At 32.6% G+C, this 16,907-nt stretch overlaps 1 protein-coding gene and 1 pseudogene across 2 annotated transcripts in view; one reads left to right on the top strand and one right to left on the bottom strand.

The window, feature by feature from the left end:
- The window catches only part of PSPC1 (paraspeckle component 1), a 73,255-nt gene that overhangs the window by 43,799 nt on the left and 12,549 nt on the right, over positions 1–16,907 (top strand). For both annotated transcript variants that reach the window (XM_047722838.1, XM_047722837.1), the window contains exon 6: positions 3,864–3,969. In XM_047722838.1, coding sequence (XP_047578794.1) covers positions 3,864–3,969 — 106 coding nt within the window. The remainder of the gene's footprint in view (positions 1–3,863; positions 3,970–16,907) is intronic.
- Positions 1,242–1,363, bottom strand: LOC125096499 (uncharacterized; annotated as a pseudogene).

The following is a 16,907-nucleotide window of genomic DNA, read 5'->3' as shown; positions in this document are numbered from 1 at the left end:
ACAGAAGTTGAGGAAGAGCAGCAGAGAAGGAAGAAAAAGGAGTTGAAAGAGAATGTCACTAGAGGAGAACAAGGAACACATCCTGAAGTTGTAGGAGAAGTTTTTGGTCCTACAGGAAGAGAAGCCACGAGCTTTTCTTGCAGCTCAAGAAAAGTTTTACATGAGGCTGTGCCCGGCCACTTTTAGCCCACCCAGACAGAGGTTCTTCAGCCTTGTGGTGCCTTGTACTTAAAAAAGCAGATTGAACATGGTAACCAGCAGACTGGATTTCCTCCCTATGCTCCACGAATTTAGTTTCTGGACTCCTTGCCTCCCCTCGGCTTCCTCCTGCAGATGCAACCAGCAGGAAAGTCAGGCTTTTTGCCTTTCCCGCTGCTCCTGCAGATACAATCAACGGAAAAGTCAGACTTTGCACCTCCCAGCTAACCAGGCCCTTGGCTCTCAGCATAGCCAAAACGTGTGATTCTAGCACAAATCACACTTTATTTTCAACCTCACCTCTACCATCTGCTGTGGGTGAGGATTCTGTTCTGCCTCAGCCCAGCTCAATGAAACCTATCTGCCACTAGGAAAAAAAAGAAAGTCAAGTTCATGAAAGACCAAGAAAGACCAAATGTGTCTAGGAACTTACACTAATAATTGTCAAATATATCCTGTACTTGCAAGACAAAGCAAATAAAATTATAGCAGTTAAACTGAAGAAATATAGCTGACTGAGGCTACTGCTGTATACACAGGACTGCTTTAATTGTTAATAAGCCAGGAGTGTGGACTCTGCTTTTTTGTTTGACCTTAGAACATCGACAAAACTGGCTTAAGAAAGTATATTTTGAGAGAAATAATTTATTTGGAGTACAGGTTTCCAGTTTTCCTTTCAGTGCTACAAATAAATTAATAGGTTTCCAGTTTTCCTTTCAGTGCTACAAATAAATTAATAGGTTTCTTGTTAGGTCACTTAATTTTTCAGAGGCTGTGGCAGTGAAGGAATACTAGGACAAGGGATGGTGAGCTAGTTCAAGCTGTGACTTGACCACTTAATAGTTCATTTATTTCTTCATTCTCTTACCACCCTTCTCATTTTATGCCATTTGTTATAAATATCTCTGTACTGAGTCCTTGAATAGGTGTGGAGAGCATAGTGCTAAAACAAAGAGTAGCAGGACGTTGTTATCCATTAGTTATATCATAGCTTACTTTCTAAATCAAAATCCTAGAAAAATATACGAGACCTGAAAATAATTAGTGGGTTCAAATTAAATTGTAAAATTGAGGTTTTATCTATTTCCAATTAGTTATAACATAAAGGATGTTAAAATTTGTCATACTTTTACACTTGATCTTAGCCAAAAGGCCGAGAAGCGATAAAAATTTGTCATACTTTTTTAGTTCCATTTGTAAATTTTATCTAGGAAATTATCCTTCACCTGAAGAGACATTAAATATACATATAAAAATATTCATTAAAGCATCTTGTGAAATAGAAAAAATTAAAAGTGGGTATGTGTGTGTATATATATACATAAGATAGGGAATATGTGAATATTATCTGTAAGTTCTGATTATAGAATTGTTAGTGTGGCATCAACTTATTTAAAAACAAAATAGAAATTCTTGAATTTATGGACAGAGGACTGGAAGTAAAAAAATAACTTTTAAATGATTTTACCTTTTTACTCCTGAATTGTAAATCTGTTCTCACGTTTTATTAAAAAAAAAGTTGCTTTAACAATGGGAGAAGTACATTACAAATTTCGTTTAAAATACTTCGTTTTTTTTTTTAATTTCATGGCAATACAAATATAAAACAAAACTCAATGATAATATATGTAAAGTAAATGGTCCTGTTTCTCAGATTATTCCCAGTATGATGTAAACTTTTTCTATCCCCCTCTGTGCTCATACAGGTGATTTTTAAAATCAGTAATAGGAATGCTGGTTTTTTACTTTTTTTACTTTTTTGCTTTTTTCTGTGACAGCTATATTTTAGATACTATTTTGTTTTAGTAAATGCAAATGTGCCTTTGTAACAGTTGTTTTGTGTTCCTTGGCATCAATGAGCCATACTTGTTTCCCATTTATAATTGATCATGTCTTCAATTTCTTATCTTTAATGCCACAGTGTATATCTATGTATACATATATTCTTGCATGTTTATGTAGATATTTCTTTTTAGTTTATTGGAAATGGACTTGCCCATTTAAAATTCTAATACATGTCTTAAGTTATCCCTGAATAAGTTTGTTGTTGTAATTCTGAAACTAAAAAAACTTTGAAAACCAAAAGCTTTTTCACGTATCATTTAGTGGCAGGATCTGACAGGAGCCTATTTGATGATAAACCTGACCTGCGTTTATGTTGGGGTCTTGTCAGACCTTTATTATTTTCAGAAAAGTAAATGTTCATCTTACTGCAGAAATACCAGTGTGTTTGATTGCTGGGTGCTGTCCCAGATACTGTTAATAATATAATAATTGTATATGGACCCTTTTTGAAATCAGGAAAAATCAGTTTCAAAACATACGTAGTAGTGGAGTTTTTGGATGGAGGATTTTTTTTACCTCTACCTATATATGTTTTCAGCTGTGTGAATATGAAAATATTTTCTTAACCATAAAATTTATGAGTGTATTAATGTCTAAGAAGTAGATTACCCACTTTATTTGAAATTCAGTTTATCTGAATAGAAATATGTATTGGGGACTTAGAGAAAAATCTCAAAATAGTCTAGATTTTGCTTAAAATCCCTTAGGAACATTTTTGTTTTGCGATCTGACCCAAACTCCTCTAACAGCTGGGTTTTCTGTTGTCTGTGGGAAATACCACTTTTTTTTTTTTTTTTTTTCCCCTCAAGTTCATGGAGTTGGTTTTGGGGACGCATTTTACAGGAAACAACAGTATCTTGAAATTCGAGTCTTAGTGTAGGAAGGTACTTAAAAAAGCAATGTAGAAAATGAGACAATGAGAGGACATCAGTATTATATAGTCTTCACTCTTGAAGTTGTTTTTTGAGTAGAGGATATATATACTTGAATTTGCATTGACATAAATGCCAATATAATGTGAGTCTATTCGGTATTATTTTGTAGGTTTTTTTTCTCTTAGTCATAACTAATTACTAACTTATTTGTAATTCTGAACACATATAGTTCAATATTTTTTTCTCCCACATACCTATAAGGCTGAGGTTGGCATACTTTTTCTGGGAAAGGGCTAAGGGCTAAATAGTAAATATTTTAGGTTTTGCAGGTCATACGGTCTTTGTCTCAACTACTCAGTACTGCTCTGGCCCAAAGGTAGCTATAGACATTAAGTAAATGATTGTCTTCTAAAACTTAATTTATAACAACAGATGGTAGGCTGACACCTGTTCCAGAAGTTTTCCTCAGTGGGTTGATAAAATGGGGGAGAGAGGGTTTGTTAAGGGTTCCTTTGACACACAAAGATTTTTTTGACTAGGCAGTTTTGTTCTTTGTAGTGGTCTCTATCAGGATTGGTTCTGAGTGCCTTTAAGAACTCTATTATGCCAGCGATAGATCCCAGGCTTTTCTCTTTATACAGTAATAGAATGTATGTTTGAGCTCTTGGACTCCTGATTTCTTGACTATAAATATATTAACCATCTTAGTTACATGTTATTACTCTGTTTTTTAATTTATTCTAGTTATTTTATTTCTTTGGGTTATTTGATTTATTAAAGGCTTAGAGCAAACTAGAAGAAGGAAAGTAAATATAGTAAGTTAGTTATCATTTACAGATTTTGTATCAAGTAACTCGTTAAATGGTTTTGTTTTACCTTGAATAAAATACCTGATCGTAGCTTACATGTCAACTCTGCTGAAATTTTTATTTGAAAATCTTTCAGACATGAGGAAGAGCATCGACGCCGTGAGGAAGAAATGATCCGACACAGAGAACAGGAGGAACTGAGGCGACAACAAGAGGGCTTTAAGCCAAATTATATGGAAAATGTAAGTAAAATACTAGTTAACTGAAATTATTTTATATTGTCAGGTGGACAAGGCATATTTAGAATTCTTTGGATATTTATATATTTTTAAATCTTTACGAATTTGTCTTGTTTATGTTAAACTAATGATTTTCTTAACCTCTTACAGGCAATAACTTACAAGTAGTTTCTGAAGATACTATTAATGTTTTATAAAAAGGATGTTAAATTTTTTAAATTTTTATCTTTTTTTAATATATGGTTCTAAATTAGAACTCTTGGTAAATCTATCATCTCTACTTGATTGAATTTCAACATTTATTGATAATAAAAATTCTTTAGGGGCATTTGGCTGGCTCAGTCAGAAGAGCATGAAGCTCTTGGTCTTGGGGTCCTGAGTTCAAACCCCACATTGGGCATAAAGATGATTTAAATAAATAAACTTAATGGAATGACATAAATAAAAATTCCTTATATTGGAGGATACTAGACAAATACAAATGTAGGCCAGTATGTTCTCATCACCCAGCCATGACAGTTATCACTACATAGCTGATCTTTTAATCTACCCACCCTTCCTGAATTATTTTTTATTAAATCCCTGACTTTATATGGTTTTATTATGTGTTTCAGTATGTATCCCTAGAAATTAAGGACTCTTTTTAAAAATATCTTTGTCATATCTTAAAAATTGTCACTTCTTTAATATTAACTAGTAAAAGCCCACATTTGCCCAGGTTTTATAAAGGTTTTTATTTTGTTTACAACTGGTTCAAATTGGCTGACAAATCCAGTGTTATAGTCTGAAGGTTTTTTCTTCACCTTTTAAATTTTTTACTTAATTTTTAAAGAAACAGACCCTTGTTGTTTCTCACATCCTGGATTTTGTTGAATTTATCCTTGCAGTGATGTTTAACAAGTTTCTCTATCCCTGAGTTCTTTTTAAATTGGAGCTCTGAAGATTTGGTCTTACTCAGGTTTTTTTGGGAAGGCAAAATGGTAGGGCAAACAAGGATACTTCAGATAGTTAAAATCCCCATGTTCTTAATGTGAACTAACAAGTCTTACTATTCACCTTAGATGAATGCCATTTTAACAGTCATTATTCTGAAAAATATTTACTGGTGTTTTCTTCCCTAGCTATTCAGAAATCATTCTTTAATAAAGTTTCTGAGGCTAAAAGTATTAATTCAAGTCACTGACTCTTTTGCTGACCTTCTGCCCCCATTCTTCTGTCCCTAGAAAATTTTTAAACTTCTTTTCTAAAAAAGAATACACACAGTAAAATGCATCCTAATTTGTATAATAACAAGAAATTTTTATCTTGGTTACATCAAGTAAATATTCTTTGACTAAAAATTATGTGGCATTTAAATTCAATTAGAGAGGTTTCTTACTATTTATGTTACACTAAAGGTTTAATTTAATTGATTTTTAAATTCCATTACCAAGTTAGTTGAGTTTTCAAGCATTGCACATTTTCTACTAATTTCTAGCATTTCTAGCATCATTTTGGAATTCTCTTTTCCTACTTGGATACATAGTCTTTGCTTATGACGTATTTTAAATGTGGTCTTAGGTCTTTTGGTTGTTAAATGTGAACAATCTGTTGGATTTATCAGTGTGAGGATATTTTATGATGTTATAAAACTATGTGGAATTAAAGTTTTTTGGTCCATATTTTGAAACTAGTGACTAAGTTTTTATTTTCAAGTATAATCCAGATGTAAACCACATATAATACATTTCCTAGGAAAACTTTATTTTGTTCCATTGAGGATTAGGAAATTCTTCCTTGTCCTTTTATGTACCTGAACATTTCTTTTCCTGAAGTGTTTGCTTATAGTCAGATTTGGTGGAATTAGCTTTCTTACTATTTTTTTTGGCATAAATTTTGCATTCTTGGAGCATATGTGTAGCTATTTGTAATGTCATATACATAAATAATTTAGGGGAGTAAAAGTAAATGATTAAGTAAAATGTATTCTCCTGTTACATTTAAGTTGGCTATATCATAAATTTGTAGACTCTTTATTCTTTGAAATTATTTCATAGAAATTTTTTAAAAACATACCAGTGTTTTTTATATTTGTTCAGTGGCATTTAATATAGGTATAATTAATGAAGGACAGATTTTAATTTTACTTTCCTATTCAAAAATTATTTGGAAATGTTGCTATAATTTAAAATTGAAATACTGCAAATTCTTGTTTTAATTTTAAAACATTTGTATGTTTAAAATTAATTTTTTGGTGGGTAGAATTTCACAAATTACTGATGAACTTTGAAAATAAATGAATTACATATTTAAAATATTCATGGTGGGTTTATTAAAGCACTTCAAAAATAGATCATTTATTGTTTCACCAGATTATACTCTTAGAAAATGTAGATGTTATATTTTAATACTAAGATATCTTTGTTTTCAGGTAGTTAAAGTATAAGTTGTATATTTGAAGCATCATAAGATTAATTTGGCTGGAGCAGAAGTCAGCAAACTATAGCCTAGGACCAGTGCCCAGTTTCTACCACTCTACCACAGAGCTAAGAATGGTGTTTACGTTTTAGAGAGTTGATGGATAAGGAAAATAAGAGAATATTAGAGTATCCGTGACTCAAAAGACACAAGATACTTACTCTGACCCTGTACAGAAGAAGTTTGCTGAACCCTGGGCTGGAGAGTTGGTGCTAGGTTTTTTTTTGTTTTCTGTTTGTGTTTCTGTTTTTTAATTAATATTCTTGTTAGGCCACAAAGTTACTATATTCTTAATTTTCTGAAGAGGAACCATACTTAAAATAGTATGTAACAAAGGAATTAAATTTTTAGGGGAAATACAGTCTTTGCCAGATTTTTAGGTTTTTTGATATTAGAAATTATGGATAGACAAAAGTTTTTCATCATTTTGGTATCAGTTTTATTTGGTTCCTAGCTTCATAATGCTTGTTAATATAAGCTAATCAAGCACTAAAGAAATGTTAACAAAAGTTCTTCATAGGTCTTGACTGTTTTGTGTTAATAGAAGAAACATTGAGGTAATTGTTGTATCAGTTATTCTTCATTTACTTTAAAACTGTCTTTGGAAAAAATTGTTAAATTTAATGTTTGTTTTTGTTTTTAAAAGCTTTGAAATTAGGCCCTCTTATGTGCTTTCTCTTTTTTCACTGTTCAGTTTAAAGGGAGGAATCAAATGGTAAGTGTTCAGCTTGCCCAAATAGTAAGAGTAATTAGTATAAAGCAGATTTACTTGGTTTAAGATGCCACCTCTCATTTCTTTCTAATATTCCTATGAGGAATATTCCAACACAAATAGTAGTATGGACTTTGAGGTAGAAAATAAGAACTGATTTCCATATTTTGTGTCTTGAAAAATAATTTTTTTAAATGTAATAAAATACGAAGGAAAACATACATCATGTCTGGTCATGTTTTTCTTTGTTAGCCTTCAACTTTATCATAATTTAATGACATGGATATATTTTTAAGTGTTTTAAGGATATGTCAGCACCTCATCAACTAGAAGTCATTTTATTTCATACCTTATTTCTTAGAAGTCAAGCTCTTTGATAGCTCTGGTAATTATAAATAAAACACGTTAATTTTAACTAGTAGCATAATGTATTTTTGACAGCCCTAACAATGTATATATTTTTATGCTATGTTTTAAATACATTTAAGTTTATCTTTACTTTTACCATACTGTAGAGTGTAATACCAAACCATTTTCTTGATAGTACTTATTGGGTTGAAATTTTCTATTTACCACAATTTTAAAACTTTTGGACATATCACAGTAAGTTACAGTGTTAGTGTAAAAATGTATGAGATTATCTCTTACGAATGTTTGTGATTTTTTTTTAAATTTTTGTTAAGTTGCTCCACTTACTATAGATGAAGTAGTTTAAACATTTTAGTGCTGCAGTATACCAGTCTTTATCTGTGGATTCAATTTGTGTTGGAGTAAAGTGGAGATTTTAATTAGAATTTTTTTAATGCAGTTTCTTAGAGTAAGCTTTGCTTTCTTGGGAAAAATGATAGTTTTATAAGAACATCTAAATCTCATTCTAGCTTTAGCAGTTGCATCAAGTAGTTATAAAATACTTTGTTTAGGTAAATTGGGGCAGTGTTTATATGGGCTACTGTTTTATTTTAACACTTCAGGAGGTTTTTTTTTTTTTTTTTTTTTTTTTTTTAGAAGTTTGTATTTGATGTAAATATTAATGTTTGTTTTTTAGTGAATAAAGAATAGCCTTCAGATCTGTTTCAAAACACATACATGAATTGATACTGAAGAATTTTTACTTTTGTTTGAGTAGGTGGGAATAGCCCTGGATATTTAAACACATGTGCATAATAAACCTGGAAATAATTGTATATTATATGCTAGGGCAGTAATTTGATTCAGTTATGTTTCTTTGTCAGAGTAGTACCATTGTAGCTATCCAGTATATTATATAATGAGGCCAAGACCATTAAGGAGAAGTAGCCAGAGGCTAAGGGTGTAATGGCTCTTCCGTGGTAGTGTTTTTCAAATAGTGCATAATAAACCCTCAGGGAGGTTTTTAAAAATGTAGGTTGTTCCCCTTAGGTCTCCAGCCTACAAATTGATTCGTTTCATGATTACAGTAGACTCTGATACATTCTCCATTGATCACATTTTTGGCTAAATTTAGTAATTTTCAACCTGTGCAGCACATCTTTTCGAACTTAAAAAAGAAAAATGTCTGAGTTCAATTCATCATATATTTTTGATGCAGTAGGTCTGAGTTGGAGCCATGGAATCTGCATTTTAAGCAGCTCTTCAGTCTCTTTATTTTCATTAGCAAAATAGAAGACAATTGCTGTATCTTGAAATGAGACATAGTTGAAATATTGGAATAAGAATATTAATACTTGAATTTTTTATGGAACCTGGGAGTTTGAAGGGAGGGCTCAGAGCCAGTCAACATGGGGGATAGGATTCATACACTTAATGGAAGTACCCCAAAATTTTATGTGAACAGTGCTGTGTGGGATTTTGGTGTGACAACTTTTAGTTCAGCTTTCAGCCTATATATGGAGGAGGTATTGTCTCAAATGATGGATTAACTTTTTGTTTTTTTTATATTTCATCTAGACTGGGGGTTGACGGACTGGGATAAGCCAGGCCAACTCTGAACATTGCCTGTTTTTGGAAAGTTTTATTGGAACACAGTTGTGTTTATGTTTTGATTATGACTGCTTTGTCCAAAAGTGGTAGATTGACTAGTCATGACACATCTGTATGAGACTATTTCAAGACTCTTTGGCCTGCTAAGCTTGAAATACATACTATCTGTTTCTTTGCCAAAAAAGTTTGCCCACCCCTGGTCTAGGTCCAGTCTGAGAGTTGGGGGTAATCTATAAAAAGTGACTCATGTTAACCAAACTCCAAAGAGTTTGTGAATTAAAATGCAAATTTATTAATTAATATGTTTTTTTTCAGTGTTTTTAGAAGTCTTATTGAACAGAGCACCTCATATCCTAAAATCAAAGTCCCTGAAGAATCCAAATTAGTGTCCTGAAAGGTTTATTGGTAGTCGTGGTTATAAAATAGAGCAGAAGTTACTGGAAGAACTGATAAAGCATCACTATCCCATAGCTGATTATCTTAGAGTTTTCAGATATTTTCTTAGTAGAGACATAAAGCATTGTTCTTTCATTTGTTAATGCTTTCTTGATCAGTACTGCCAAATTTGGCCTATTTAATCAGCCTTTTCTTTGTTAGTCTTCTTTCCTGCTTCTTGTGTGGGCATTGTTTCTTTTCTCTGATTTGATTATAACCCAGTTTTCCCAGATGTGCCATATACAAAACTCAAAACAAACTCTAGCCAGTAATAAAATTTCATTAATAGGTGCTGACACAGAGAACTGACCATAATCATTAATTACTAGCGAGTAGGTACAGATAAATTTTCTGAAATGATTTTTGAGTTTTTGAGAGAAGTTGCCGTTATGTGGTTTCCACCTGGCCATTACTCCTCTTTATATATAAATTATTTAGCTCTAACAAGTGATTTGATTGTATTGCAGAAGAAGATTGTTTTTTGGAAGTCTAAACACCTGAAGCAGTCAAACAAAGGACATACTTCACAAAGAGTGTTTATAGCATCTTTATTATTCTGTGGATATAACCGAAGAATTACTTGCTGTAGGGTTTGGTGTCAGATTTAGGTTTGACTTGCCGGGTAGCTAAGTATACCTCTTGCTGTTCATATTGGCATCCCAGTTCCAGTGATTAAGACATGATGGTAAAGATCAGAATTGATTATATCAGTTATATTGCAGTGATTTCCCATATAATGCTCTAGTTGTAACCAGGTTTTTATTAATGTTTTCATTTATTTATTTACTAAAATAATTTAATGTGTTTCTTACAGTGAGCCAGGAACTTTTCTGGATATTTGGGATGAAGCATAATTGGAATTAGACTTGTAGTCAAGTGAAAACAAAAATCTATAGATGTTTACATTTGTAATGTTTACATGTACTTTGGAAGTGATCTTTAGGAATTTTGACAGCGGAGAGTATTTGAATTGAAGATATGTATCGATTTTAACCAGCTATGGAAATCTTTGATCCTTTCACTTCTCTTTGAAACTTCTCAGGATTTTTTTTTTTAAAGACTTTATTTATTAGAGATCACAAGTAGGCAGAGAGGCAGGCAGAGAGAGAGGAGGAAGCAGGCTCCCTGCAGAGCAGAGAGCCTGATGTGGGGCTCGATCCTGGGACACTGGGATCATGACCTGAGCCGAAGGCAGAGGCTTTAACCCACTGAGCCACCCAGGCGCCCCTTCTCAGGATTTTTTAATAGGGGAAAACGTAATTTTTATTCAGATTGGAACAACTAAATATGGGTACTATTTAAATATGAGCACGATAAATTGCCCAATTGTGAATCATATTTAAAAGGTAATAATAATGTAGCAACTAAATATTGATTTAATCAACTGGAAGAACTATACTCAGAAGATGGAAAGACAAAAATGGGGAGTGGGTGCATATAAGAGCTGATTTCTTAAGCTAAATATTTAGATATCTAAAGTAAAAATGTTTTAAAAGAGCAATAAAATTGTATCATAATATGGAGACAAAGTCTGTAAAGAGCAGAAAGTATTTTCCTCTGGGAGAAGGAATCAGGAGTAGATGGAAATGTGACTGAGGACAGATTTTTTTTAAATTATATCTTAAATTATGAGTGTGTGCCTATAAAATTTTAATTAGTTTTATAAAAATATACATCTTAAAAAATGAAGTTACTTTTTTTTATAGCAGGAAGAAAAACGGGCTGGCTCAGGCAAAGCAGGATGGATGGATGGTTGTCCCAATCATATGATTATAAATAATAGTTTTTTCATTCATATTTAAAAGACTTCCAAATAATTCCAAAGGGAAATGCTTATTGAGCCTTCCTTAAACTCTATACACACTTTATCAGAAGTCACTTTATTGTACTTAATTATTTCTTTGTCCAGTTAGATGATTAGTGTCCTTTTTTGTCTTACCTTCCATTAGAGTTTCAGAGAGGCTTATAATCAGAAAAATTTCTATATCTTTTTCCTCCTGGAGAATGTACTCAGTGTATGCATAACCTTCTCTGACTACACACCTCAGCTGTATCATTTTCAGTATTCTTTTTTAATGCTTACCACATTCCATTCTAATTATTTTCTGACTTTGTTACCAACTAATTTGCCTCTTTGAAGTTTTTGAGTTTGAGAGTCCTGTATTTGTCATATTGTAGTTACTTAGATACAAATAGGGAGAATTAAATAGTTGTTTGATGTCCTGTTTTTCAAATACCAGTCCTGCTCAGTCATGATTTTCACTCTTCTTTTTGGGTCACCATACTTTGGTATTTATTGAATACTAATATCTCAGATGTTAAGCCTTTGTAGTTTTGAAACATAGGTGGTGTTAAGATATTGATATTTTTGTAGACTTCATGATGGAATCACGTAACAGTAAATTTTTCAAAAATACTCAAGTAACAATTTTTTGGTTTGGTTTTCAACACACCTAACTTTTCATTATTTGGATCCCACTTGAATATACCATAAGAGTGTTAGACTTACAGGAAGATTTAGAGGTTTCCATTTAGTAAGAAAATTTGTTCACTGTTTTACTATTTTGGAACAGAGTGCTGGGTACCTTGGAGGATACAGAAATGAATCAAGCTCAGGGTCAGGTCAGGTCTTTGAGGATTAGGTGTAGAGTATCTGTGTAAAGTATACAGAGATACAGCTAAAAAGTTTTGAGAGTTTAGTGAAAGATTCTCTGCTAGGGAATGTGAAGAGTGCATTGAGTAGCCTCGGCACTGTTGTAGAACTTATTTTGGATTTTTTTTTTCTAAAAATGAATGGTTTATTCCACTGTGTTGTAGGTATACATCATGTCTTTTCATTTGAAATGGTAAGTTTTTCTAATCTTTGTTCAGAATGTTAAGATCTTTCAGCTCATGTTTACCTTTCTGGAGGGGTTGAGAAGAAGAAAGTCAAGACTGGCAAATAGAAATGTTAACTAAAGTAAACACTTTTTGAGATTCACATATGTGTGATATAAATAATAAGAATTTTTAGGTATTAAGTTGAATTAAAAAGATTCTAGGAAGACATAAAAATTCAACTTGTTACTTCTGCTTTGTGTCTTAACATTATATTTAGAGCCACCCTGAAACAGGAGTTGTTCTACAAGGTGATTGTGTAAAAAAAATTTTTTTTAGGTCAGCCTCCATCTAGTATCTTTTGTACTTTGTACTGAGGACATAAAGTTCTGCTAGTTTCACCTGAAATGCCAGAGTTTTATATCAAATCTGACTAAATAAATGTGAATGTTAATATCTCTCTGTAGTTATTATCTAACTACTAGTGATGGGGTAGGAACTTGGGTTTGTGAGCATGCTCTGCTGATGAAATATTTTTATTTCTGTTTAAAATTTCAAGCAATTGAAAGTATATGGGTAAGTCTGCCTATATTTTGTCTTATGATATCCTGCACTATATTGTACATCATGTTTCATGTTCTCTGTTTTCTGGTTGTAAATTTACCGTGTTTCTCACTAAGTAACTTCTTCATTTGGCCTATTACTGCTTCTTAAAATTCAGCTTTTAAACAATTGATATGCTTATTATAGTAGTTTCTCTTATAACTCTGTATTTTGGATTTTATTTAGTTACCACTTAAATATTTTTAGAATTATTATAAATGTACCTGTAGCTTTGAGTTACCTACTTAGGAAAAACATATAATTTGTTAAAATTTCAATGTTTCTGGCATACTGCTAAAATAATGTAATGCCTAATATCATTAACAGAAAGATTCCCCATTAAATATATACTTTAATTCTTTATACATCAGAACACATGTGCTTTTGTTTATTCCTTCCACTGCTTTCTTCTGTTGATGGGGCCAATTTGGCATTTCTTCTTATACAGTTTATATTAGTCCTTTTGTTTCATCTTTCATATCTTAGTCTGACCAGTCATGATAGTTGTTTTGACTTTGGTAAGGAAATGTACTGGTTAAGAGGTTATGGGTGAAGAAATGTGAACCAGTTACCAGTATTATGTGAGCTTTTTGATAGGATATTATTCAAGATACTGTGTTTGTGGCTGTTGCTGATACCATCATGGCTGATTTCTTTAATTAAGAGTTTAGGATAAAATAACGAAAATCTGAATAAATATTTCTAATCAAGTTTCAGTTTTTAAAAGCATCTCTTTAAAGTTTGCCATAACAATTGAAAAGTGATGGTGATAATGGTAATTTTGAAAATGTCCCTTGGGTAGATGATTAAAAATATTCTTAGTTGAATATGAATTTGTTTTAAAAATAATTTGTTTAAAATATTTATTCCCTTCTGTCTCTTGATACATGGTGATTATATGTAATTATATTTAATTAATCTTCAGTTAGAAAACCACCCTAGTTATTAAAAAGCTGCAATTTCTGAATTTGACAGTGACACCAGCATAGTCTTTTAAAGGTACCCAAACCAGGCTTTAAAAATACATTGAGTGAGGGGCACCTGGGTGGCTCAGTGGGTTCAGCCTCTGCCTTCGGCTCAGGTCATGATCTCAGGGTCCTGGGATCGAGCCCTGCATCGGGCTTTCTGCTCATCAGGGAGCCTGCTTCCCCGCTCTCTCTGTGCCTGACCCGCTTCTTCTTCTTCTTCTTCTTTTTTTTTTTTTTTTTAAAGATTTTATTTATTTATTTGAGAGAGAGACAATGAGAGAGAGCATGAGCGAGGAAAAGGTCAGAGGGAGAAGCAGACTCCCCATGGAGCTGGGAGCCCGATGTGGGACTCGATCCTGGGACCCCGGGATCATGACCTGAGCCGACGGCAGTCGTCCAACCAACTGAGCCACCCAGGCGTCCCGCCTGACCCTCTTCTTAACTTGTGATCTCTGTTTGTCAAATAAATAAATAAAATCTTTATAAAAAATTACATTGAGTGAATATAGATTAAGAGGTACTTGTCTTGAGGTTAATGAATATAGTGAGCTAAGATGTCAGCCTCCCTACTTATATTTGTTTCCTCTTACTTCTGATTTTAAATTTAACAAGTAACAAATCTTTATTACTCGTGACTAAAAGAAACATAAAAAAATTTTAATAGGGATGCCTGGATGGCTCATTTGGTTTAGCATCTGCCTTCGTCTCAGGTCATGGTCCCAGGGTCCTGGGATCGAGTTCCACATTGGGCTCTGTGCTCAGCGCGGAGCCTGCTTCTCCCTCTGCTTGCCGCTCCTCCTGCTTGTGCATGTGCGCTCTCTCTGTCTCTCTGTCTAATAGATAAATAAATAAAAATTTTAATAGACTACTTTTTAGTTTTAGATTCATAGCAGAATTGAGCCGAAGATAGAGATTTCCCATATACCTCCTTCACCAACATGTATCCAGAGTCCTTCACTATCAGAATGGAACATCATTATCGCCAAAAGAAAACAGTCTATGTTAGGGTTCACTCTTGGTGTTGGGCAATTGGTGGACTTTCAACAAAATGTACCCGTTGTTATAGTATACACAATAGTTTCACTGCCTTAAAAATCCTCTGCCCTCTGTCTCTTCATCCCTCTCTCCTTCCTAATCCTGGGCACCCACTGATTTCTGCTACTTTCATTATAGTTTTGCCTTTTCCAGAATGTCTTGTAGTTGGAATCCTATAATATATAGCCTTTTCATTCTGACTTTTTTGTAATAAGCATTTTAAGGTTACTCTTTGTCTTTTCATGGCTTGATAGCTTGTTTATTTTTAGTGCTAAATAATGTCTCATTGTCTGGATGTACCAATTTGTTTATCCATTCACCTACTGACGGACATCTTGATTGTTTCCAAGTTTTGGCAATTATGAAAAAGCTGCTATAAACATCCATGTGCAGGTTTTTGTGTGGTCATAAGTTTTCAACTCCTTTGTGAATACCAAGGAGTATAGTTGCTGGATTGTATGTATGTAAGATTATCTTTAGTTTTGTAAGAAACTGTTAAATTTTCTTCCAAAGTGAATATGCCATTTATAATCCCGATCAGCAGTGAATGAGAATTCTTATTTCTCTACATCCTTGTCAGCACTATGTGTTGTCAGTGTTTAGGATTTTGGTCATTCTAATTGGTGTGTTGTGGTATCTCATTGTTGTCTTAATTTGCAATTCCCTAATGATACATGGTGTAAAATTTCATTTTAACAGTTATAAAACTGAGGAACATGTTCCCAGTAGCCAAGGGTGCAGATATCATGGAATGCATGTATTCAAATTGAGGGTAAAAAACCATCACAGATTGTATTTATTGAAAGATTGTCTTAGGTTGCTTAAAACATATTCCCCCCTGCCCTGAGGTCTAGTAGTGAATAGTACGTTTTGGAAATTACTCTTTTTAATTACTTGAAGTAAAAATGTTAAGCATTTTTGCATAAGCATTTTTGCTTAACATTCTCAAGCATTCTCTGTTTCATTATGTTTGAAAGTTTGCATGCTATTATTTGTATCAGTGGGAACATGTCTTCCCTTTTCAGTTTACAGTTACTTCATTTCTATTAAGAAAAGATTACTTTGTTGATGCATATACCCTTCAGTATTAGAACTTTTTAAATGAGTGAATAATTTCTTGGCAAAGAGGCCTACCTTTTATTTTGAATTTTTTTCTTTACACCCATTTTCGTAATATTTCATGTAATTAAAAAAAAATAATTAAATATTTCATGTAATTGATTTTTCTTTCATTTTTTATTTCCAAATACCCTGTTTGTTAGATAGTATTTCAGCTGCTAATTAATTTCTCTCTTGAAAGTTAGATTAACTATCTAATAATCTTTATTTTTTTATGTAAACTTTTCTAGTGAAGGGAAAGATATATTTCCAGGTACTAAATATAACTTATTTTTAGAAATTCTTAATTATAAAAAGGTTGAGTCTTGTTACTTCCCAGAACTTAAGATGTTTCTTTAGAATTATATTTCCCGTAGTAGATTTAAAGGTTCTGTATCAGTGTTTTTACATCAGGAATTTTGGCATTTTCTTTATCAACACACTGAACCTAGATGGTACGTGGTAATCCTTTAACAATCCCTTGGATGCTTTTTCAGAAATGTATGTGAAAGATCTTTACAAATTAAAGAATAATGATCATGGTCATTAAGACTGCATTCATTCAAACAGGAATTTACATTACTCAGTGTCAGATGAATATATCTTTATCATTGATTGCAAAATGTTTCAGTTGATATTACGTTAAATCATTATGTAGTGTACTTTTCTAAACCTTAGGCATTCATATTATACTTTTAGGCTCATCTTTGTGTACCATGTGAATCCTTTAAATTTGGTTATCTAAAAAAAAGAAACTACAGTATCTTTAAGTTCACAGGTTGATATTGTGAGTATTAAGTATTAAAGGAAAAGATCCTATTCTACACAAAATAATGTGAAGTTCTTCACTGGTTTAG

Source organism: Lutra lutra, chromosome 3, assembly GCF_902655055.1.
Source record: "Lutra lutra chromosome 3, mLutLut1.2, whole genome shotgun sequence".
Classification (NCBI taxonomy): Eukaryota; Metazoa; Chordata; class Mammalia; order Carnivora; family Mustelidae; genus Lutra; species Lutra lutra.
This window is presented reverse-complemented; position numbering and strand designations above follow the sequence as displayed.